Source organism: Leopardus geoffroyi, chromosome B3, assembly GCF_018350155.1.
Source record: "Leopardus geoffroyi isolate Oge1 chromosome B3, O.geoffroyi_Oge1_pat1.0, whole genome shotgun sequence".
NCBI lineage: Eukaryota > Metazoa > Chordata > Mammalia > Carnivora > Felidae > Leopardus > Leopardus geoffroyi.
In genome coordinates, this window is record NC_059337.1 from 84,611,856 (window position 1) to 84,636,899 (window position 25,044).

General features: G+C 38.4%; 2 protein-coding genes across 9 annotated transcripts in view; one reads left to right on the forward strand and one right to left on the reverse strand.

The window, feature by feature from the left end:
* Positions 1-232: 232 nt before the first annotated feature.
* Positions 233-24,650, reverse strand: PPP2R3C (protein phosphatase 2 regulatory subunit B''gamma). 5 transcript variants are annotated; one of them, XM_045450688.1, is made up of 13 exons: positions 24,343-24,650; positions 19,055-19,182; positions 15,665-15,769; positions 14,913-15,025; positions 14,380-14,477; positions 12,697-12,767; positions 9,451-9,583; positions 8,989-9,044; positions 8,836-8,911; positions 7,978-8,114; positions 5,694-5,831; positions 2,583-2,642; positions 233-538 (listed from the first exon to the last, which is right to left on the reverse strand). In XM_045450688.1, the coding sequence occupies exons 1-13, from the start codon at positions 24,389-24,391 to the stop codon at positions 350-352; spliced, it is 1,353 nt and encodes a 450-aa protein (XP_045306644.1). In that variant the 5' UTR covers positions 24,392-24,650; the 3' UTR covers positions 233-349. The 5 variants fall into 5 exon arrangements, with proteins under 5 accessions (XP_045306644.1, XP_045306643.1, XP_045306645.1 ...); XM_045450687.1 differs by having other exon boundaries at positions 24,334-24,619; XM_045450689.1 differs by having other exon boundaries at positions 24,330-24,619.
* A 274-nt stretch (positions 24,651-24,924) lies between these two features.
* The window catches only part of LOC123583553 (protein only RNase P catalytic subunit), a 131,370-nt gene continuing 131,250 nt past the window's right edge, over positions 24,925-25,044 (forward strand). For 3 of the 4 annotated variants that reach the window (XR_006704941.1, XM_045450680.1, XM_045450681.1), the window contains exon 1: positions 24,925-25,038. The gene's annotated coding sequence lies outside the window, so the exon portion shown is untranslated. The remainder of the gene's footprint in view (positions 25,039-25,044) is intronic. The other variant, XM_045450683.1, reaches the window with a different exon arrangement.

Sequence of the window (25,044 nt, forward strand, 5' to 3'; positions counted from 1 at the left end):
ATAAATAAATTATCCCTCAAATATGCAAATTCTTAATGTCTAATGTCAGAAATATCCCATGAAAACTTCATTTCTGAAGATGATACAGGTTTAAAGTGGACTCCTACCTTTACCAAATCACACTTGCCTTACTTGAACTAAGTGGAACCAGAATTTACTACCTCCTAAAACATTTCATCCTATTGCATTTTCCAACTACTGCAAACAAAATTCCAATAACCAGAACATTTGCTGTGTTCTATAGGCATATAAAGTATTTTATTTAGGCCATTTCTAAGGATCCAGCTTGAAAGGTTTTGCATGCAGCATTCAAGTTTATCTTAATGAACACAGTCTAGTCTTTGAGAGATCATGTATCATCAAGGTCTGCAGAGTTTTCATTGTCATTTGCAACAAGGGCTTCTCTGTTCTCATAAGTCCAGAAGCCATTCAGATCGATTAGAATGGTGGTGACTGTGTCTCCTTGATTACTGTTGATTAAATCCTGAAGAGAGATTTTCAAAGGATCCTTTGGTTTAACCATGTCAAAGATTTCATCCTGTGAGAGAGAAAAAAATACAATGAAACCTGGTACCTGATGAACTTAATTTCCTTCATATAGTGATGTGAAATTCAAGGCTGGCACTTGACCTCATGTAAAATTTTTTGTTCTAGTTTTTTTCTTTTCCATTTAACACACAGACAACTCCTTTTCCCTACACACAATCAAATTTTTACTGGAAGATTCCTTAGGTATGTAGCATCTATCTCTCATCTTAAGAGAGAAAGAAACTGAGGCTTGGAGTTTCATCTGATCCAAGCTATATAGCTAATTAGTGGTAAAACTAATGCAGTGTTCTTTGAATACATGATAAGTATCTTATACTTTAATGTTGTCTTCTAATTGTTGGTAAAGCAAGGTCTTAAGTGCAAACTCAGCTCAAACTAAAAACTTAAATGCTTCCAGAGCCAAGATAATGACAACGCTTCATTTCCAATAGTGATGTCAACGTTTTATACTCTGGATCTAAGATGGGTGGTGGGTGAGGGACATTCAGTATCAAGGAATTCCAGAATGACCATGAAATTGTGCTAAAAGTTACTGGAATAGATGGAAAAATCTCTTCTATATTATGAGGTATACTATATGAGTATTTACAAGGAATTGGGTGCACGTTTTCTAATCTTTTTGCAGGAAAATTACTCAGGATTTAGTAGCATTTAAAGAGGGAGATTACATTTTAAAAAGATTAGAAGAATTCAGGTAAATGAAATCTATGAGCTTTTAATCTTGTATGTTTGTGAAACGTCCCTTTCTAGGTTAGTGGCAATTTAAAATTACTAATTCTTAGATTGCCTGTTGCATAGTTTCAGATTTGTCTCATTTATTATTATTATTATTGTTTTATACTTAATTAAAACTGGATGTGTTATTTTATTATTTACTTAGCCTGAACCTGAATCTGTACTAGATACTGAATGTTTTTCATAGCTGGTAAAGTCTACAAAAATGCTAAGTAGCAGCACGTGTTTCAAACAGTGGTAGTTTTCATATTGTAAGACTGATGTCTCCGTAATAGTATCAAAGCAAGCAAGACCTTTGAAGTAGCAGATTTAAAAAGTGTCCAAACCTAAATATAGTTGATTCTTGAACAATATGGACTTGAAATGGATGGGTCCGCTTAGACATAGATGTTTTTGATAAACACAGTATACAGTAAATGCATTTTCTTTTCCTTACGATTTTCTCAATATTTTGTCCCTAGCTTCATTTTTAAAAATATAGTATATAAAACATGTAATATATAAAATATGTGTTAACTGTTTATGTTATTGTTTATGTGAGGCTTCCAGTCAAAAGTAGGCTATTAATTAAGTTCCAGGGAGTCAAAAGTTATAGGTGGGGGAGAGGGGGGCGCCTGGGTGGCTCAGTTGGTTAAGCATCTGACTCTTGATTTCAGCTCAGGTCATGATCTCACGGTTCCGTGGGATCGAGTCTTGCATCAGGCTCTGTTGACAGCGTGGAGCCTGCTTGGGATTCTCTCCCTCTCTTTGCCTCTCCCCTGCTTGCACACACACTCTTTCTCTCTCAAAATAAATAAACATTTTTTTAAAAGTTATACGTAGATTTCCAACTGCTTGGGTGAGCAGGGAGGGTATTGCCCCTAGCTCCTGTGTTGTTCAAGGGTCAACTATAGTTACCAAGTTAAAAATTCATTTTAACTTGGAATAGGCTGCCAAAGGATGCAGGTTATATGGATTCTCTTAATTTTCAATCAAATGAATGAATGCTTCCGATGAGAATACAGACTGACATGCTAAAATCATTAACTATACAAATCATTAGTCCAAGTGTGGTCTCAGTTACTAATGATTTAAATATTGGTTCAGAGCAAGTAACAGCAAATACTTGATTTCATTCACTTCATAGTTCATAAGTTTCTTTCATATAAAATTTCATTTAATATAGGTGATTATCTGTATTACATATATTAAAAGGTAGAGGAGCCTGGCTGGCTCAGTTAGTAGAGCATGCAACTCCTGGTCATGACTTCAAGGTCTATGTGGGTGTAGAGCTTACTGAAAAGGAAAGAAAAGGTAACCTTGACATCTTGAAATGAAACCGGATCTTGTCCATGGATTTTCATTAGTTCCTGTATGGCCTGTATGGATAGAAATAAGTCTGTAAATAAAAAATGCACAACAGCCCCCTTCCTGTCCCATGGCCCCTTTCTAGTTCCACTTCCTTTCCTATCAGACCACAAGCCTTATCATTTCAACCACTCTTGCCAATATTCTCAACTTCCTTGACCTTGCTTCACATCCAGTCGGCCAAACTTAAACAATTTCAGTGTAACTAACAACCTTTCAAGATACATAACGTTGCTATTGAGAATTCCAGAAAAAAAGTCTACAGATTATTGCTACCATATAGGAATGGTCTCCAACCTCAGATCGGCCTTTACATGGCCTAGCGATTAATCTGTGATGCCTGATCCACTCATTTTCCAGGAATGCTGTTCATACCCTCACCGTTCTTTTTTTTTTTTTTTAATTTTTTAATATATGTTTATTTTTGAGAGAGAGAGAGAGAGAGCGCGGGAGAGGGAAAGGGGAAGAGAAAGAGGTAGACACAGAATCCGAAGCAGGTTCCAGGATCTGAGCTGTCAGCACAGAGCCTGACACGGGGCTTGAACCCACAAACCGTGAGATCATGACCTGAGCTGAAGTCGGCCACTTAACCTACTGAGCCACCTAGGCGCCCCATACCCTCACCATTCTTTAAGACACCCAATACGCCACCTCTGCCTCCCACCCTATACTTTGCCTTCTACTTGACAGAAAAAAATGTAAGCAAAACTCCCTCAAACTTTTTTATAACCTTTAAGAACAACAACAACAAAAAAACCTAACTAAAGAAACTACTGTGATCCAGTTGGACTAATAAATATTTTAGGTGAGAGTCATTCACTGGAAAATTCTTGGTAAATAGTCAAATAAATACATTGCAGGTGCTTACTCAGTATGTGGTGCCACTGGTATCAGTGTGTGCACGGGGCATCTCTTTGAAGTAGATGAGAATCTTTAAGTACACCCCCAGCTACTAGAGGGGTAGACCTGGAGGTATGATCTAGAGTGCAACATCTAGGCCCACTTTATAACTGGAATATTGACATACAAAGACTTTATGAACAGCTTAGGACTGCAGGACTCAGTACCAATAAATAATTACCTTAGCCCAGACAACCAAGCCTAAATAAATACTTTGATAAAATAAATGAGAGCAAGCAGGAGGGGCAGAGGGAGAGAGAAAGAATCTTAATGACACAGCTCGATTTTGCGACTGTGGAATCATGACCTGAGCTGAAATCAAGAATCGGACACTAAGCGAATGAGCCACCCAGGCACCCCAATATAAAATATTTGACAAAATTTAGTATTATAAGAATGTTATAAAGAAATCTTTATGAAAAGAGTTGAGGGTTTAATTTCCAAAAGATACATTTACTTTGTTTTCCTAAAATTGAATCTTCATTGAATAGGTCTGCCTAAAGTGGGAGATCCCTATGATGAGTTGGTATTATATTCTTATATTAGCCATTGACTCAGTCTCTAAAAAATGTATACTAATACTGCAATTGTAATTTATCCTAATATTTGCAGTCATTATGACCTAGGAAATCATAATGGAAGTTTTAGAGAATTTAACATGAAACTAAGAAATACATAGTATGAAACTCAGAAACCAAATAGTTATTTTTAAAATATCTAAAATTTTTAAATGGCAAAGAGAAAGCCTCTGGAGAAAAATGGTCTATGAGAAAGATGTGAAAATGTCATTTTTATCATTTAAAAAAAGCCATTTCTTCCTACTGTTGTCTTAACCATATAAAAATCACTTAGTCTTCTAAGGTAATGGAATGAAATACTACTATACAAAATTATTCTACCAAATGGAAAAGTCACCAAATTTAGGAATGATTTGTCTTAAAAGGGCAGACATTCCTACTTTTATACCTTGTGCATCTGAAGGCTTATCAGATAAGATACAATTAAATTCCCTTCAGAACTCATCATGTTATTCCCTGAGACCACCTAAGGTGCAATATAAGTACTTCAGCAATAATGTTTTCATGCTGAAATGTGGCACACAATTCTAGCCAGTTTTAAATTTATTATTATTATTCCTATTTTTAAGTTACTTTCTTTTTGTTTATTAGAGAGTGCACGTGTGACACAGGGGTGAGGGGCAGAGGGAGAGAGAGAATCCCAAGCAGGCTCTGGGCTGACAGCATAGAACCTGACGTGGGGCTCAATCCCATGAGTCTGGGATCATGACCTGAGCCGAAATCAAGAGTCAGATGCCCAACTGACTGAGTCACCCAGGCGCCCCTAGCCAGTTCTAAAATTATTTTAAATATGATAATAAGGGGCGCTTGGGTGGCTCAGTCAGTTAAGCATCCAACTTCAGCTCAGGTCATGATCCCACAGTCTGTGAGTGTGAGCCCCATGTCGGGCTCTGTGCTGACAGCTTGGAGCCTGGAGCCTGCTTCGGATTCTGTGTCTCTCTCTGCTCCTCCCCTGCTTGTGTTCTGTCTGTATCTCTCTCTCAAAAATAAATATTAAAAACATATACATACAAAAATAAATTTTTTTTTTTACAGCACAGCATTTAAAAGAATCTACTACTGGGGCGCCTGGGTGGCTCAGTCGGTTGGGCGTCTGACTTCGGCTCAGGTCATGACCTCACCATCCATGAGTTCAAGCCCCACATCAGGCTCTGTGCTGACAGCTCAGAGCCTGGAGACCACCTCGGATTCTGTGTCTCCCTCTCTCTCTGGCCCTCCCCTGTTCATGCTCCGTCTCTCTCTGTCTCAAAAAAATAAATATTTAAAAAAATAAATAAATAAAAAATAAAAGAATCTACTACTACCAAAGTCTGCAAAAGTTCTACCTTTTCTGAACTGTTTAATTGAAGCTTCTGTAGGATTTTACACATTAGTTTTTGATCACCAAAGCAACGAATTTCTCATGCATATCTGTATCTCCATGTCCAGTATAACCCCTTACATATTTGCACTTTTTTAGTGTTCTACAACTAATCAAATCAGCTTTTAGTCAATTTAAATAGGAAAAAAAAAAAAACAAAACTAAAAGCAGACTTGATTTGCTTCTAACATCTATTAGTAAACGTTTTGTTAAATGAGACTTACCCTGAAGAAGTAATTAAGTGAAAAGACATTCAGATATCCTTTGTTCTCAATATCAAGTAATTTGAAAATATACTGCAGAGCTGCAGGTTCTTTTCGATTCTCTAACGCAAGAACAAAGTCCAGGTAGGTCTTATAGTCCTACAGAAAAGAAAAGGATGTTCATTAGAAGCCTTATTTGGAATTAACTTTTCAAGTGAGTATCTAATGAATTGAAGCCATTTTACAATCAAAGATGGCAATTTTTTTTAATATGAAATGAGACATCCACTTGTATACTTAATATTGGTTTCTAGGAATTCTACTTAGCAGTTAATCTGTATTGGGAATAGTCTGGGGGACACAGCTCATTTTCTTATGAGAGACTTGCTGCTTTAAGGAGTAATTTTCTTTGATTATGCCTTTGAAATGGACAGGACAGTGACCAAGCTATTGTACAATGCCACTAAATTAGTATCTTCATTTCAATGTGGTCAGTTTTGGGGGGGGGGGGGTTGTTTATCTGGAATGAATAGAATAGTATGTTTAAATAGTTATTTTGAAATACTGTTTAAACATTTTTAAATCAGATGATTTCCAGTAAGAAGCCATCTTAAGACTACCAGACATTCTACTTTAACTGAAACTGTTCTCCTGCAAAGAAATGGAAAAAAGCACAAATAAAATCTAGAATGACATAAGGAGAACAGAAAGCTTTCTCTACAAAAAAGGCATATTCAGATTACTTTTGCATGGTGAAAAGAACACTTGAGAGATTCTCACTTAGAAAAAAAATTTATATTCTTGGAAAATACTTTTTTGGCTAACATTAAGAATTCCTTTTTGCATAAATTGCAATATAAAGAGCTAAAGAGATGCAGCCTCATCATGGTCTAACTCCGTTCACAGTTGAAGCCTCTGGTTTACTTTATTCACCAGAAGTCATTAGAATAGTACAAGCTCCTCACTCTTGAGTGTAGACAGCCGTAGGAGTCACAAAGCAGAGTTTCTGCACCTTTCCCTCCTTTTCCTGTGCCACCGGCTATCAATTGTGTTATTCAGAAAACTGCTATTAAAGCTAAATGATAAAACCTAAAACCCCAATTCTCTTCAGACAATATGACCATTTCTTAACTCATTCGTTTGACAATTTATCAGATCCGTAACATGTGTTTTTAACAGCAAGGATGGTGATTTTAAAACGCTAGATGGGGGGCGCCTGGGTGGCGCAGTCGGTTAAGCGTCCGACTTCAGCCAGGTCACGATCTCGCGGTCCGTGAGTTCGAGCCCCGCGTCGGGCTCTGGGCTGATGGCTCAGAGCCTGGAGCCTGTTTCTGATTCTGTGTCTCCCTCTCTCTCTGCCCCTCCCCCGTTCATGCTCTGTCTCTCTCTGTCCCAAAAATAAATAAACGTTTAAAAAAAAAAAAAAAAAAAAACAAAAAAAAAAAACGCTAGATGGGCACCTGGGTGTCTCAGTCAGTTAAGTGTCCGACTCGGTTTCAGTTCAGGTCGTGATCTCACATTTCGTGAGTTGGAGCCCCACAGTGGGCTCTGTGCCAACAGTGTGGAGCCTGCTTGGGATTCTCTCCCCTCTTAGCCTGCCCTTCCCCCATGCACTCTCACTCTCTCTCAAAATAAATAAACAAAAAAACATAAAATACTAGTTAGAATTTCCTAAAGTATTTTGCATTGTTGTGATAAAAGGACAGGTGCATGTTAATTGTTAGGTACTAACATAGCCACTTACAGAAAATAATACAACCCGATTCTTAGATTTAAACCATGGCATCTGTGGTACTGTACCTGACCTGGTAGTTTAAAGAATGAATCATCTATATGAAAACAGTCGATAGGGTTTGCCCATTTTTGAGATTTTTTTTTTGTTTTCTCACTAGTCCATACTCTTCAGGGGAGGTGGGCAGAGGATAGGCTAAATGGGTGATGGGTATTAAGGAGGACACATGTTGTGATGAGCACTGGGTGTTATATAAGTGATGAATCACTAAATTCTACTCCTTAAACTAATATTACACAGTATGTTAACTAACTAGAATTTAAATAAAAACTTGAAACATTAAAAAAAAAAAAGACGATAATGAAATGAACATATTAAAATTTTGTATTTGTCCTGAGTCCATGTTTAAAGTGAACTTGCTTTAAGATCAAAGTCTCCAAAACTCAAACAATTTGATTAGTTCGGACTTTTTAAGACAGATGTAAAAATAATGCTGTATCACATCAAGAAAAGGGTTTGTGGGAGTTGCGGGAGCCTAAATTTTTAAACCTTATCAGAGATTTAAACTACTACCATTTCTCCATCATATGTGAGACACTCCTGGAAAACACGGTCTAAGAAGACATTGGTCATGGTTGCTGTTCCATAGCGGGAGAGTTCTTCTTTACTGAGCATGCCATTGTGATCCTTATCAAGATTCAAATACTGGCCTTGGGAACAAAAGTTATAAAAAGACATGACAAAAGTAAAATTCTAATTAGAATACAAAAGAATAAACACAAAAAGTTCTTTCTATTGGCTAATACTTTGATTTTCAAACTATATTAGGGTAGTGCCCTAAGATCAACTATCCCTGGACTCTGTCACACCAGCCCTTAAGCTAGAACCAGTCAAAGAAAACCCATCATGAAGGCCATGGCCTTTGGGCTATTCCACATCATTATTTGTTTTCAGTTTGCAGGCGTTTAAAACTTTCCTAGGTGTTGAAATTAGAGAGAGATGGGGGTCAATAAAAAGCACTGAAATGTTAGTATTTGAAAGCAGAGATCAAGGATGCCAAAATGAATCAGAAGACCACCCAAGAGAATAGTGTAGCAGACTAATGAAATTAAAGGAAATAAGCAAACAGTCCCTAGAACACCTGCCTCTGGATACTGACAGCAGTGGCATTTTAATCACAATGCAAGATAATAGCTGATGTTCATAAAAATGCTCCTGAGTCATTAAGAAAGGGTCAAATTACATTCTGTATGTTCTATTAAAAAGCAAGAAAATGACAAGTAAATTTTAGTAATTTATAATACTAGCTCTTAAGGTAATTAGAATACTTTGATCCTAAGCTAAATTAGTCTATGTATAAAACTGTTCTTTGAACACCAATTAACTGAGGAAAGGATAACTCAAATTTTAGCATTATGATAGGAACCATACCATAAACCCTTAAGGCAGAAGGTGCAGAAAACCAATTAGTTTCTTGACTCTCTTTGGACAGTTCCTCATCCCTTAACTAAATAAACACAGAGACATGATTAGAAGACAGTAACTGTCAAGTGATATAATTAAGTATTTTAAAAACATATTTACCTCCAATAAATCATCTAGGAAGCTGCATGCTAAAATATCTTGAATTTTAATTTTCCCTTTAAAGAACAAACACAATTTCATTTAAAAAAAAATAGAGGAACTCAATTTTATAAAGGTATTTTAGAAGAGTAATCACACAATTGGTATTTTAAAGTTTCATATTTTACATCAAAAAGAACCAATTCTCCGTATATTACATAACAGGAAGAGCAAGTATCAGAATAACTGTTTTTTAGAACTGGAAGGAGCCACTGATTAACCAATTCATACACCACTTTAGAGGTTAGGTGACATGCCCAGTGTCACACAGCTGGTTATAGTTGGTGCAAATAAATCATAAAAGATATTTATATATTAAGGGCAATGACATGTTAGAAAAATAAATGACATCTTCATGACTTCTCTGCTTATTAAGATTTAGAATATTATCCTTATAATATCTATGATAAGATTTTCTTTTACCTGTTCTTAGAGGGTCTAAAAAGAAGAAGAACTTCCTAACTGCTGTACAAACATAAAAGGAGTAAAAAGACTTTTCCAGCCCATCTAATTGTGGCAAAGTAGGGATAAGTTCCAATATGTAGTTTTCTAAGTCCTGAAAGAATAAAACAAATCAAAATGTTAAATCAAAGTGTTAAATGTCTAATCTTGTTTCTTCATTAGATACTGGAATATTGAATTTCAGTCCTAAAAATCATTCAGCATTAATAGTATATTAACTATGTGAGTGGTAAAACTTAAATTAAATAATTAAACTACTTAAATCAGTTATATAACTATGTGAGTGGTAAACATATTAAATTGTGTTTCTACAAATTTATTTTTTATTTCATTTTTAACATATTTTTGAGTAATACATTCTACAAAATTCCAAATTCAAAAGGAACAAAAAGTATTCATTGAAAGTCTCGTCTATTTCCTCTTCCCAGAGGTAACCTATATCAGCTTCTGATGCATCTTTCCAAAATAACTTATGCACATACAAACCAATACATATATATGTGTATTTCTCTTTCTCTTAAAACATTTTTTTAATGTTTATTTATTTTTGAGAGAGAGAGAGAGAGAGACCGACCATGAGCAGGCGAGGGGCAGGGAGAGAAGGAGACACAGAATCCGAAGCAGGCTCCAGGCTCTGAGCTCTCAGCACAGAGCTCGACATGGGGCTCAAATTCACAAGCCTTTGAGCTGTGAGACCATGACCTGAAGTTGGCTGCTTAACTAACTGAACCACCCAGGAGCCCCTCTCTTTCTCTTTTTATGAAGGATATAGCAGCAAACTATGCAAATTGTTCTGTTATCTTGCTTTTATCACTTAACAACATACTTTATAGTCATTCAATCCTGGCTCTCAAAGAGATTCTTGCTTTTATTTTTTAAATTTTTGTATTTAAAATTTTTAAAAAATACTTATTTTTGAGAGAGGGAGAAAGATAGAGAAAGAGAGAGAGAGAGAAAGAGGGACAGGAGCAGAGAGAGAGGGAGGCACAGAATCTGAAGCAGGCTCCAAGCTGTGAGCTGTGAGCACAGAGCCTGATGTGGGGCTTGAACTCACAAACCATGAGATTATGACCTGAGCTGAAATCGGATGCCTACCCGACTGAGCCACTTAGGCACCCCAAGGTTCTTGTTTTTAAATAGTTATGTATTTTTTCATTGTACAGATGTACCATAATCCATTTATTTTCAAAAAAAAATTTTTATATTTATTTATTTTTGAGAGAGAGAGAGCGAGCACGCAAGCAGGTGAGGGGCAGAGAGAGAGGGAGACAGAGAATCCAAAGCAGGCTCCAGGCTCTGGGCTGTCAGCACAGAGCCGGACGCGGGGCTCAAACTCATGAGCATGAGATCATGACCTGGGCGCTCAACCGACTGAGCCACCCAGGCACCCCAATTTTTATTTATTTTTTTGCTCTCTTTTCATTTTTTTAATTAATTCATTTTTAAATTTACATCCAAGTTAGTTAGCATATAGTGCAACAATGATTTCAAGAGTAGATTCTTTAATGCCTCTACCCGTTTAGTCCATCCCCCCTCCCATGAACCCCTCCAGCAACCCTGTTTGTTCTGTATACTTAAGAGTCTCTTAACGTTTTGTCCTCCTCCTTGTTTTTATATAATTTTGCTTCCCTTCCTTTATGTTCATCTGTTTTGTACCTTAAATTCCTCAAATCAGTGAGGACATATGATATTTGTCTTTCTCTGGCTAATTTCGCTTAACTTAATACACTCTAGTTCCATCCACGTAGTTGTAAATGTGTACCATAATCCATTTAACCAGTCTTCTACTGATGGACATTTAGACTGTTTCTAATCTTTTGTGATACTAAAAACAATACTCCAGGGACAATAAGCTAATTTTCCATTCACAGATATTATGAGAGAACATGGGACATAATTTCTGTAAGTGAAATTGCTGAGTCAAAGAATGTGCATGTTCACGGGCGCCTGGGTGGCTCAGTCGGTTAAGTGTCCAACTTCAGCTCAAGTCATGATCTCACGGTCAGTGAGTTCAAGCCCCGCATTGGGCTCTGTGCTGACAGCTCAGAGCCCGGAGCCTGCTTTGGATTCTGTCTCCATCTCTCTCTGCCCCTCCCCCACTCATGCTCTTTTCTCTCAAAAATGAATAAACGTTAAAAAAAATTTTAAGAATGTGCATGTTCATAATTTTGATAGACACTGGCAAATTTCCCACCTTGCCCCAAAAGCCCACACCTACTTTACACTCCCACCAGCAAGTCAAGGCTAAACCAACAGTTCCCAAATTGTGCCCCAGGAATGCTGCAGTAAGCTCACAGGGGTGCAGCAGGGTATTTTCAAAATTTCAGGAGAACAGTGACATCTGCCAGAGAGTACATAATAGATGTCACTATGAGCTAGAGCTATGAGCTCAAGGTAGTTCACATTTTCAACACTGATTGAGATATGTGCTTTTTAATGACATCAATCTTTGCAAAGCTAGGTTCTTGATGGTTGTGGTGATAAAGCAAGTACCACAGGAAAATTAGTATGGAATAGGAAATGAGGATGACTGTCCAATCTAATTGCCAAGTTTGACTACCCATACATTGCTCCATGGGCACAGATTCCATTAGTAATTGTAATTTAAGAATGAAGCAAAAATATTACTTATTTTCAACTTATGTGTATTATTTTTTCAAATGGCTAATACAATAATAAGCTTAATGGATACTTTCATAAATTGTTTAGAACCAGCTGGTTAATAAATGCAACTGTTAGGTATTTCTTTTGATGTAGAGGAACTATGCAAAAATTACGGAGATACTAAGGGCACCATGAATTGAGAGTCTGGGAAACCACACCCTATTTTATATTCCCTTCTTAAATGCATTATCGAACTTTTTGATCTTTGTCAGCCTGAAAAATTCCTGGCCCTATCATTTATGACACTCATGAATAACCAAAAGCTTTCCTCTGTTTCTTTAATGAGTTTTAATGCTGTTAAAACACTATATTCTTTTTATTTTCTTTTTGAAAGGCTCTTTTTAGAAGTTGGAGAAAAAAAGTTGGAGGAAAAGAATCTAAAAAGGAATTCTTGTGGTCAATGTACATTTTAAAAGTTTTTTTGGGGAAACACATTACTTGCAAAAACAAAAACAATATAAGAATCACCTATAACCCAACCAGGGATAACTACTGTTAACATTTTGGTGTCTACAGTAATTATTAAAATAGGTTAATACTTACAGATTCCCGAAGGTACCCTTGTCCAGCAACATCATATAAACTGAGTCCTATTCTTGTTTGATGAAGCCAAACTGACAATACATAAGAAGATGAAATGTAATTTTAAGATCTGTCCTTTAGCATATATTTGGATAAAAGGAGATAAACAGCTAGATTAGGGGGACAAACTAGTAACTCTACAAACATTTCTCACACATATATTACCCCAAAATTGTTTGTAATGAAATATACCATATAATTAATGGCAGATATCAACACGTCTACCCTGCCTAAAATGACAATAAAGTTCATGCCCTTGAGAATATTGTTCTACATCCATTAAACTTGGTGTTTCACCAAAAAGGGACAGCAATTGTAATGTTATGCCTTCAATGAAGGGGCATTTATTCTACCGAGGTTATTACTGTGACTAAGTATTAGTTAAAAATCATACATCTAGAACTTCACAGATCTTTCTGGAACTTAATAGGAATCATAACTCCAGGTTGTTTAATAAAAACTCCTAGAATGTGATGCTACAACTTTGAATTTGAAACTATCCTCAGGCAACTCAACCTACAATACAGCTGACCCTTGAACAACATGGGTCTGAACTGTGTGGGCCCACTTACACATGGATTTCTTTTCAATAAATACAGTATAGTACTATAAATGTACTTTCTCTTCCTTTTTTTTTTTTTTTTTTTCCTCCAAGTAGGCTTCATGCACAGTGCAGAGCCCAATGCAGGGCCCAATGCAGGGCTTGAACTCACGACCCTGAGATCAAGACCTGAACTAAGATCAAGAGTTGGAGATTGAACTGACTAAGCCACCCAGGCACCCCCTTTTTTTAAGTTATCTCTACAAACAACATGGGGCTCGAACGTACAACCCTGAGATCAAGAGTTATACACTCCACTAACTGAGCTAGCCAGGTGCCCCACCTTACAATTTTCTTAATAACATTCTTTTCTCTGGTTTCCTTTATTGTAAGAATACAGTATGTAATACATATAACATATATAATATGGGTTAATCAACTGTTTATATTATTGGAAAAGCTTCCAGTCAATAACAAGCTATTAACAGGTCAGTTTTGGGGGAGTCAAAACTTATACTCATTTTGACTACATGGGAGGTCAGTACCCCAACCCTTGTGTTGTTCAAGAGTCAACTGTATATTGGTGAATTAAAATAATTTAAATCACCATACATTAAAACTCTTGGTTTAGCCTTTAATATATAGTATGTATGTATGCATTTATTTAATTTATTTAGAAAAAGAGAGCATACAAGTGGGGGAGAGGGGCAGAGGGAGAGAGAATCTCAAGCAGGCTCTACATTCAGTGCAGAGCCCAACGAGGGGCTTAATCCCATGACCTTGGGATCACGACTTGAGCCAAAATGAAGAGTTGGATACTTAACCAACTGAGCCACCCAGGCACCCCTAATATTTTTTAGTTAGTATCTTTAGGATACATGTTTTTGTTTTGTTTATAATAATGAACCCAAATTTATGGTAAGAAATCTCAGCTCTAGTAAATTCCAGGAGAGAAATGGAGTAATAAGAAAACAAATCTGGGTCAAATTCTGCTATTCAGACTTACTAAGAGAGTTGTTTCACAAGGAAGGGATACTATAAAAGCATGTACCAAAAACTCTTTGATTCCCAGAGGAATTTAAGCACAATGAAAATGAAATCACCTTTCCTCATGACATAATTGAAGAATTGCATAATAGAAATTCTTCCGTAAGAGTCTGTATGAAGGAGTTTAGCAAAGACTTTTGCTGTAAAAAACTGCCTAAGGAAAGGAAATAAAGATTAAAATCATCTGCCAACATAATATAAAAATGACTTCTATATTGAATTAGTTAACAGCATGAATCCAAAGAATTAAAAATCAAAATGAAAAAAATCAAAGTGAGAATCGTAGTTCAAAACTTAAAATATTAAGTCATATATCTTTGTATTTTATCATCCTAAGAATGAAAGCCCATACTGTTGTAAATAAATGTACTATATATATGTAGTTGCAAGATATATAAATACTCCATATTATAAAGTATTATTTCTTTTAATAACTTCATACCAATAGAATTTTGACTAATTTTATTAAACTTGATTAATAACTCAAATGGACTCAAATTGTCACCCCACTGGCTTATATTTTCATTAACATTTATTTGAGGCATTTAAAATGTTTAACATACTCCTTTGTTAGTTATACTATTCTTACTTGCACTTTGGTCCAGCTTTTTCACCAACTTTCAAAAAATTTTCATAATTAATCATTGCTTCCTCTCCAATCATAGGTGGTGTTTGGTGCTTATCCAGCAAAAACCATAAGTTCTTAGGAGAATTGCAGAAATGAAGATGTTACAGTTAACAAAACAAAATTTAACATTGGTTAAATGTGTTATTTCCATTAAAATGGTAGCCTGATAGAAATTTAGTATTAAGATGAATCTTATCCCCTATTATCCTTTTGATTACTAAGAACATAGCTAGCATTTATTGAATGCCTAAGTTTAAAGTTTTCTTATACAGCACTTCCTTAATCCATAAACTATGTGACATAGACACTGTTATCTCTACTTTATAAATGAGATTTGGAGCACAGAAATGTTAAGTCCACTGTCCAAGATCACAGAGCCTGGCTAGGATGTGAACCCCCCCAGTTTGACCCCATACTTGTGGCTCTCAACTTTGGCCTTGTTAGGTCACCTAGGGACTTTATTTTTTATTTTTTTTCAATATATGAAGTTTATTGTCAAATTGGTTTCCACCTAGGGACTTTAAAAAACAAAACTATTTTGGGGAGAACTGTGCCCAGGCAAGTTCTGCAGCTGACTTTGACAGGAACCATTGCTCCAGGGCCTTCACCCACTCTGCAGCAGTGATTCCATTAAGAAACCCTGAGATCCTGTATGACTTTAGTACAAATACAAAATAGCTAACATCCAAAGCAACCTTTTATTCTATGCTTACCTGTAATTCTTCATTATCTAATAGTTCTCTGCTTTTCCTCTGCAGAAAGACAGCTCTGGATTCCTCTCTTAATTTTTGTAGTAAGACTTCATCTTCAGCTGGCAGCTAAAAATACACTAGAGTTAATTTCTCTACACCTAAATTCTAGGATTTACACAGTTTTGGATTATGTAAAATATATTTGGCCTCATAAAATAGTACATAAATTAAGTACACACCCTCAAATTACTTTTTGCATCTCAATTTTTCTTAACTTCAAGTTATTAATTTAAAAAGTTCATTTAGGGGCACCTGGGTGGCCCAGTCAGTTCTAAGTGTCCAACTTCGGCTCAGGACATAATCTCACGGTTCGTTGAGTTTGAGCCCTGCATCGGACTCTCTGCTGTCAGTGCAGAGCCCATTTCAGATCCTCTGTCCCTACCTCTCTATGCCCCTCCCCTACTTGTATGCACACACACTCTCTCTCTCTCAAAAATAAACACACATTTAAAAAAAAGATCCACAGAGAATTCAATGATCAGCAAGACCATATCCCTGCCTAGAAAGAACTAATGGTCCAGCCCAAGTTTCATTTTATATTCTCAGAGTGCTCTTTCCACTATAACCTTAGATTGACAGAATGAAATTAGGACTAACTGAAGATAGACCGCCTTAGCAGAATATGACTTCTGAGCCTGGATGATCTTACTCCTTGGAAATGGTCAAGCCAGTGTCTATTATGTTCCCCTCCAAGTAGAGGGTGTGCCCACTGGAGTGATTTCCATAAACAGGGCTTAAAAATGACTCATTCCAATTCGACTTCAAACAATTTGCTTCAAGGATTTCTTCTTCCATATCTCTGCCCCCATTAAATGTGGCTAAGTAACCATAATCCAAATTAGCCATGATTTCCACCTTTCATTTCCAAGAATTAAGATGCCATCCCTCCCATGAAAAAGAAGAAGTATTGGGAAGTAAGGCTGGGGATGAAACTCTGACTGTGCTCCAGTGGCTAGTCAACCAGCTAATCTGCCAAGGAGAGAAGTGGTGACCAAAGATAAAGATACTAGGTTCTCCAAGGCTGTGGAAAGACAGAGAGAGAAAAGAAACAACAAAAAGAACATCCCACAAATCCGCATCTGCAGACAGGAAACCATCTGGGATCTGGAAGAGGTCACAGAGAGAAGAAACAGAAATGGGACATAGGGGTTTCCCTCAGGAACCACAATGACGAGCCAAAGGTTAGTACTGGAAATACAGGAAAATGGACTCCTGGGTTCAGAAATGGGATCATATCAACATCTAAGGGCTGTTCCTGGGTTAGTAAGATACTATTTCATAATCCTGATTAAACGAAATCATGAATATAAAATGCTCTGAAGTACACTGGCACTCAATAAATGTCAATTCCCTTCCTGTGCCCCCAGACTACCGAAAATTTTCAGTTGTCTAGTGGACTGTTTAAGAAATTATGAAATACAAAAAGCAGAAGTATGTATGATATCATCCCATTTTTGCTAAACACATACATGTACACAGAAGTATGCAGAAGAATTCATGCAAAAATATTTATATGTCTGCAATGTTATGGGAAAATATCAGCTGTATTTTCTCTTTTCCATGACAAATGTGGCTTAGTTATATAATTTTTAAAAAGATTTTATTTTATTTATTTATTTTTTTAAATTTTTTTTTTTTCAACGTTTATTTATTTTTGGGACAGAGAGAGACAGAGCATGAATGGGGGAGGGGCAGAGAGAGAGGGAGACACAGAATCAGAAACAGGCTCCAGGCTCTGAGCCATCAGCCCAGAGCCTGACGCGGGGCTCGAACTCACGGACCGCGAGATCGTGACCTGGCTGAAGTCGGATGCTTAACCGGCTGCGCCACCCAGGCGCCCCAAAAAGATTTTATTTTTAAGTAATTTCTACACCTGATGTGGGGCTCAAACTCATGACCCCAAGATCAAGATTTGGATGCTCTACCAATTGAGCAAGCCAGGCACCCCTAGTCATATAATTCTTAAAAGACTGCCAAACAGTGTTATAAAAAGGTTTCCAATAAAAATGGTTTACTTGGAAAAAGTTTTTTTTTAATATGAAATTTATTGTCAAATTGGTTTCCATACAACACCCAGTGCTCCTTCCAACAGGTGGCCTCCTCAATGACCATTACCACCCCACCCTCCTTCCCACCCCCCCCCATCAACCCTCAGTTTATTCTCAGTTTTTAAGAGTTTCTTATGGTTTGGCTCCCTCCCGCTCTAACTTTTTTTTTTCCTTCCCCTCCCCCATGGTCTTCTGTTAAGTTTCTCAGGATCCACATAGGAGTGAAAACACATGGTATCTGTCTTTCTCTGTATGACTTATTTCACTTAGTATAACACTCTCCAGTTCCATCCACGTTCCTACAAAAGGCCATATTTCATTCTTTCTTATTGCCAAGTAGTATTCCATTGTGTATACAAACCACAATTTCTTTATCCATTCATCAACTGATGGACTTTTAGGCTCTTTCCATAATTTGGCTATTGTTAAAGTGCTGCTATAAACATTGGGGTACAAGTGCCCCTATGCATCAGCACTCCTGTATCCCTTGGGTAAATTCTTAGCAGTGCTATTGCTGGGTCATAGGGTAGAACTATTTTTAATTTTTTGAGGAATGTCCACACTGTTTTACTTGGAAAAAGTTTGTACTTGAAGAAATAAGTTTGTACTTGAAGAATATCTGGATAATTCACATATTAATACATTGCTCCTACTTTCTTTGTAAATATTGTTATAATTGAGTTTAGAAGGTAACAGGTTTAAGAGACATTTCTGCTAAAATTCCACAGTTAACTTTTCTACAGTGGTCACATTTTACATAATACTAAATAGGTCTTATTCCTTCAACTTCAGCTCTAAGTAGCTTTCTTAAGGTCTTACTGTTTACTATAATCTTTATCAAAGACTTCACGGTTTTGGCATGAGGAAACATAATTGAGTCTAACTTTTCAAGTTTTCCATTTCAATCTATTTTTCAGTTCAACCTTGAGCAAAATGTATTATACCTTAGAACACGAGTAAAAGACAAAAGTTAAAAATGGTGATCAGCCAAGTAAACCTAAGTCTTATAAAAAGACAACATAATCCAACAGAATACCTACCACAAATATCCATAGGAAAATGAGGAATAAAAAGCCAGTAACCCAAAAAAAGGGGGCCAAGTAACAACTTTGTGTTCTTATACCAATTTATATCAAGCCCTGAGATATATCAATTCCAAAACAATAAGATCAACTACAATGAAAGACTATATAAAATTTTAAATATAATCTTGTATTTATACAAAATAAAAGATGCTGATCCCATTTTAAAAATTACATTTCACTTATAAACTCTGTAAGACATTTGCTTAGATACCACTTACCCTATAATAAAACCGGGGAATGGTCTTATAGAATTCATTTGTGTTTTTCCTATCTCCTTTCCATTCTGAGTAGTATTTGGTAAATAAATCCATTTCTTCATCTTTTAATTCTTGTTCACTTTTTTTTTCTGGTAACAAAATAGATTAAAAGGGAAAAGCACTTTTGGAATAAGTATTTTTTACCATAGGGTAATTACAGTGCAAAAAAGACATTGAAAATTGTGCTTAGATACTGAACATCTATATTAATTTTCTGAAAACAGGAAGAATCACTATCTTCCACTGAAAAAGCCTCCCCTGCAACTTCGACCATATCTCAGCTGCTCCTTTCACTTCTTTTTATCACTATACTTGTCTCTTCCTCAAGTCACTGCCTCCCTTACAGACTTCTGGCATGTTCATGATTCATTCCATCAAAAGTACTTACTGAGCACCTACTACGTATAGAGCACGATTAGACACTGGGGCTAGAGCAGTAAGAAAACAGTCCTGGACCTCATATGAGTTTCAGCTTGCAATCACTGTTCCTCTACCTAATGCAAACCCCGTCCATCTGAGCTCAGACCTCAGGATGCTATTACCCACCAAACCACCTGCAGCTGGCCTATAGCCATCATATTTAGTCAGGCTGCCAGTTTGTTGACCATAGCAACTGGTGCAGTGTTCTTCACCTCAGTGTCTTGCATTAATCATCAAGGAAGGATAACGTTTATGATAGTAACCATGACACCTCAACTCTGAAGAGGGGGTCACCTCTGTCACTCAGTTCCATGGCAAGACCGCAGATCTTATCTGCTCCTAAATATACTAACCTTATATAAAATTTTAAACTCTCATATACCCTCAGATAACTTTTCTCTCCTTCTGGTATTCAAAACCTCACTGTCATAATACCTACACTTCAGCCTCACTGAAATCTTCAATTCTGGGGTCTATTTTCTCAATAGTTTACTTTCCTACTCCTCTTCCTCTTTCCACTTCCTTCCAACATGCCTATAGTTGTTCCCCTAAACCTCTCTTATGCCTGCATTTCTGCCACATGTGCCATGTTAATTCCTAACCTTGGACCACACTGTCGATTCTCTTATTTTCTGGCCATTTATCTTTGTTATTCTTTCTTCCTCATTTCAACTTTTGTAGTGTGACTTCTAAGTCCCAAGTGTATGTCACTAACACAGACACTGCTCTTGAACTCTAAACTCATACATTCAAAACAAAGTATTTTCATCCTCACACTCCAACATACCTAATAATTTCCCATTCCTAACCTCACTACTCTTCTCCTAATTCCATGTTTCTATCCCAGTTAATGGTATTCATCCAGTGACCCAAGCCCAAACCCCTAGAGTCATTTTCATTATTTTACTCATTCTTTTTTCACTCAACTATTCTAGGGACACACAAATATATGTGTGAGTGGACACATGCACATGTGTCCATACATACACACAACACTTTCAACAGTGTCTGGGAAAGCTTCATGGAGATGAAACTGGGCAAAAAACTGAAGAAGGCAAGGAAGCAGGCTATCCAGATATCATGGGAGAAGGGCATACCAGGCAAGGAAATAGCCAGTGTCAAGGCCCTAAGATAGAGGAGTGTGCCTGGTGTGTCCAGGGAAGAGGGAGGCAGTGAGTGTGGCTGTAGCAGAGTGGGCCGGAGGAAACGTAGACGAGGGAAGGCAGATTAATGGGAGACAAGGCCACTAGCTCATTGGTGAGGGAGAGAGCCACCAGAAACAATTAGGAGGCTAATGCAGTAATCCAGGTGACAGATGGTGGAGGCCTGGATCATGGTGGCTGCAATGGAGGCAGTTAGGAGTAAATATTCTAGATATATTTTCTTTTTAGTCCCAGGATTTGCAAATACACTGGATGTGGATATCAGAGAAAAAGAGCAGTTGAACATATCTCTAAAGATTTTGACCTGAGCAGATAGGGTGGCCAATATCAAAAAGGTGGAAAGCTACCAGTGAGCAAGTTAGAAAGGAAAGCAGGAGTTCAGTCTTGGATAAATTAAGATTAAGATACCTATTACAGGGGTGCTTGGGTGGCTCAGTTGGTTGAGCATTCGACTCTTGATTTCAGCGCAGGTCATGACCCCAGGGTCATGGGATCAAACCCCACTCCTCACTGAGCATGCAGCCTGCTTAAGATTCTCTCTCTCTCTCTCTCTCTCTCTCTCTCTTTCTCCCTCTGCCTCTCTCCTGGCTTGCGCACATGCTCTTTCTCTCTCTCTCTCAAAAAAAAAAAGATTCCTATTAAAACCAAGTGGCCATGTCAAGTAGGCAATTAGATATATGAGTCTGGCATTTGGGAAGTGGAAATACACATTTAGGAGACAAAAGCAAATATACAGTATTTAAAGCCTTAAAAATAATGGTTAATTTCACCATGAAGGTAAGTGTAGATAGAGAATAGAATAGAAGCTGACCAAGGAGTGCTTTGGGCACTCTGATGGTAAATTGCTGGGGAGAAGAAAACAAAGATTGAGAAGGGATGACTGGTGAGGTGAGAAGAAAACTAAGGGAGTGTGTCTCCCAGAAACCAAGAGAGAAAAGTATACTTAGGACGAGAGTGAACTACTATATCCCTGGCAGGTCAAGGAAAGTGAGGACTAAACACTGACCACTGGAACAACACAGAGATCACTAACGATCTTGACAAGCAGGAATTACAGTACAGATTTAATCAACAGGTTTTTTTTTAAAAAAAATTTTTTTTTTTCAACGTTTATTTATTTTTGGGACAGAGAGAGAGCATGAACGGGGGAGGGGCAGAGAGAGAGGGAGACACAGAATTGGAAACAGGCTCCAGGCTCTGAGCCATCGCCCAGAGCCCGACGCGGGGCTCGAACTCACAGACCGCGAGATCGTGACCTGGCTGAAGTCGGACGCTTAACCGACTGCGCCACCCAGGCGCCCCATCAGGTTTTTTTTTTTAAAGTTATTTATTTTTGACACAGAGAGAGAGAGAGAGAGAGAGAGAGAGAGAGTGCGCGCGCATAAGTGGGGGAGGGGCAGACAGAGGGAGACACAGAATCCGAAGCAGGCTCCAGGCTCCGAGCTGTCAGCACGGAGCCCAATGTGGGGCTCGAACTCACGGATGGCGAGATCATGACCCGAGCCGAAGTCAGACACTCAACCGACTGAGCCACCCAGGCGCCCCATAATCAACAGTTCTTTTAACAAGCAATAATATAAGGTGAACAGGGAAATGAGGCATAGCTAAGAGGTAGAAGTTTAAGACAAGAACATTTCTTAAGGTGAGAGAAATACCACCATGTTTAAATATTGATAGGAATGACTGAGAAAGAAAACCTGGTGCAGGAGACAGAGACAACTGCAGGAGTACACCTTTGAATAGGTAAAAATGGGATCTAGCACACCACTGAAGGAAACAGCCTTAAATAGAAGCTGTACAACCTAAATGATTTACTTATTATTTTATTTATCTCTCCCAACACTAAAGCTTAAGTTCTACAAGGACTTTTTTTTATCTGTTTTGTTTACTGCTATAGCCTAGAACAGTACTTGGCACATAACAAGCATGCAGTGGGGTGGGTTTAAGAGCGAAGCAGAGGGGACGCCCGGGTGCCCCAGTGGGTTGGGCGTCTGACTCAGGTCATGATCTCATAGCTTGTGAGTTTGAGCCCCCACGTCGGGCTCTGTGCTGACAGCTCAAAGCCTGGAGTCTGCTTCAGATTCTGTGTCTCCCTCTCTCTCTGACCCTCCCCTGTTCACACTGTGTGTCTATCTCTCAAAAATAAATAAACATTAAAAAAAAAAAAAAAAAGAGCAAAGCAGAGAATGGGGCACGTGGGTGGCTCAGTCGGTTAGGCCTCTGACTTTGGCTCAGGTCATGATCTTGTGGTTCATGAGTTTGAACCGCACATTGGGCTCTGTGCTGACAGTTAGGGGCATGGAGCCTGCTTCGGATTCTGTGTCTCTGTCTTTCTGCCCGCCCCCTGCTCGCACTCTGTGTCTCTCTCTCTCTCAAAAAATAAATGTTATAAAAAATTCAAAAAGAGAAGAGTGACGAGGATGTACAAGTACACGTAACTTTTCCTATAAACGGCACAGAAAAATGTAGCAAAAGCTGGAAGGAGATGTGAGAAGAAATGTTTTTCTGGGGCGCCTGGGTGGCTCAGTTGGTTAAGCGTCCGACTTCAGCTCGGGTCATGATCTCGCGGCCCATGAGTTCGAGCCCCGCATCGGGCTCTGCGCTGACAGCTCAGAGCCTGGAGCCTGCCTAAGATTCTGTGTCTCCCTCTCTCTCTGCCCCTCCCCTGCTCATGCTCTATCTCTGTCTCTCAAAAATAAAATAAATGTTTAAAAAAAATATTTTTCTTACATGGAGTATATTATAACATGTTTGTCAGTTGATGGAAATGATCCAGTAAAGGAAAATCTGATAATAGCTGAGAGAGAAGATGAGAGTGAATAAAAGAAAGGGAGCATGATCTAATGTTGGAGTGGAGGAATTGTCTCAAATAGGAACAATTAGTTCATTTTAACAGTAAAGGCAGAGTGTATGGGCATCTATGGTGAGGAAAGGGCTGATAGAAATGGTAAGTGGGAACAGGTGAGCTCCGACTTTCTCAAATACATACACAAGTTCATCAACTGAAGATAAAGAGTAGGTAGGGTATACTGGAGAACTGGATGTCTGGAAGATGAGAACTGCCAGAACTGAGTGTAAGGAAACAAGGAATATGTGTAAATAAATGACTGAAACACTTCCTTTAGGTTCGTGGACATGAATTAAAAGTGAGACCATTCACCATGGTTTCGTTTTTCTCCAGCCACTTTTGGCTACCCTGAAGGCACGTGTGAAATAGGATAGTTTTAACCAGGTTGGTTAACAGGCAAGCGTGAAGGTGAAGGGAAGGGATAAGGGAAAAATATATTATGAAATCTAAAATGTATAAGGAGGGAAGTAAAAAAAAGTGTGATAATAAAAAGACAAAAGAGCAATGGATTATAGGTTATAGTAGGATTAAAGAGTTGTTGGGACTGGGATTCTCAATTATTCCTCAAAAGCCTAGGTCACAGCCACCTAAGTTGGTGCTAAGGTAGCTCCTCATTCCGCAACTCCTTTTCCCGGGAAGTGGGGATCAAACCTTTCAGTAACCCTAAATCACAGTCCAACTGCCTTTATCGAGAGAGCTTCCATAGAAGCGTAAAGTGCGGCTCCCAGTAGCTGCTTCTCCCGCATCTCCCCGCATCTTCAGGAATTTAGGGCCTGGCTATCTCTGCGAGCAGCCCCTCCCAAACTCACTGTTAGTACCGGTGCTGGGCGTCGCTAATCGCCGGCGAAGAATTTCTTTCCAGTCCATGGCTGACTCCCGCGCAGAAGCTCCTGCATTTGCTGTTTACTAACCGCTCCACCCCCTACCAGCTCAGACAGCAATCACCGCCCAACCCCGTAAAGGTCAGGAATATTCAATCGCCATGTTGGACATGGGCGGAAGTCGGCTGAAGAGGCGAACAAACGATTATTGCCACTGCGGCGAATACGGCTAATCACGTTAACAGCGGGCAACGCGGACTTGAAAGGGACGTTAAAAACAATCCTTTGCAAGTCAGCGCCCAACTTCACCAAGTCCAATTTGAAAGGTTCAGGATAAGGAAGCCCCACGTTGTTATTTAACTTGGGGCTTAGGCGCGTATGGGCCACGTGACTCAGGAGTCCTTAAACGTTTCCGGCCCGGGGATGGGGCGGGGGGAAGGTTTTCTTCCTTCACAATTTCTTTTCATTGCTCATTGCTGATATCTAGAGGCCATAAAGGTTCTCTGAATGTAGCAGACGTCAACAGCCAATTCTGCCACTAAAAGCTTCAAAGTAGTTTTTTTAATCGCCCTACGGCCCAGCGAAACGCCCGCGTCGAATTCTGTCACGCCCCCGCGGTCCGGGCCCTCGCGGTGCATTCTGGGTGCGGTAGTTTCCGCCGTGTTTATGGTTGCGTTCAGCGTGAGTGCTGAGGTGAGT

Bases quoted from the DNA above. Each gene is read 5' to 3' on its own strand.
- PPP2R3C (XM_045450687.1), bottom strand. From the start codon at position 24,391: ATGGACTGGAAAGAAATTCTTCGCCGGCGATTAGCGACGCCCAGCACC. The intron at 5,832-7,977 runs GTAGTAGTTTAA...TCTTTTCTGTAG, and splicing joins TCACATATGATGGAGAAATG to GACTATAAGACCTACCTGGA. The intron at 2,643-5,693 runs GTAAGTCTCATT...CTATCCATACAG, and splicing joins CACTTAATTACTTCTTCAGG to GCCATACAGGAACTAATGAA.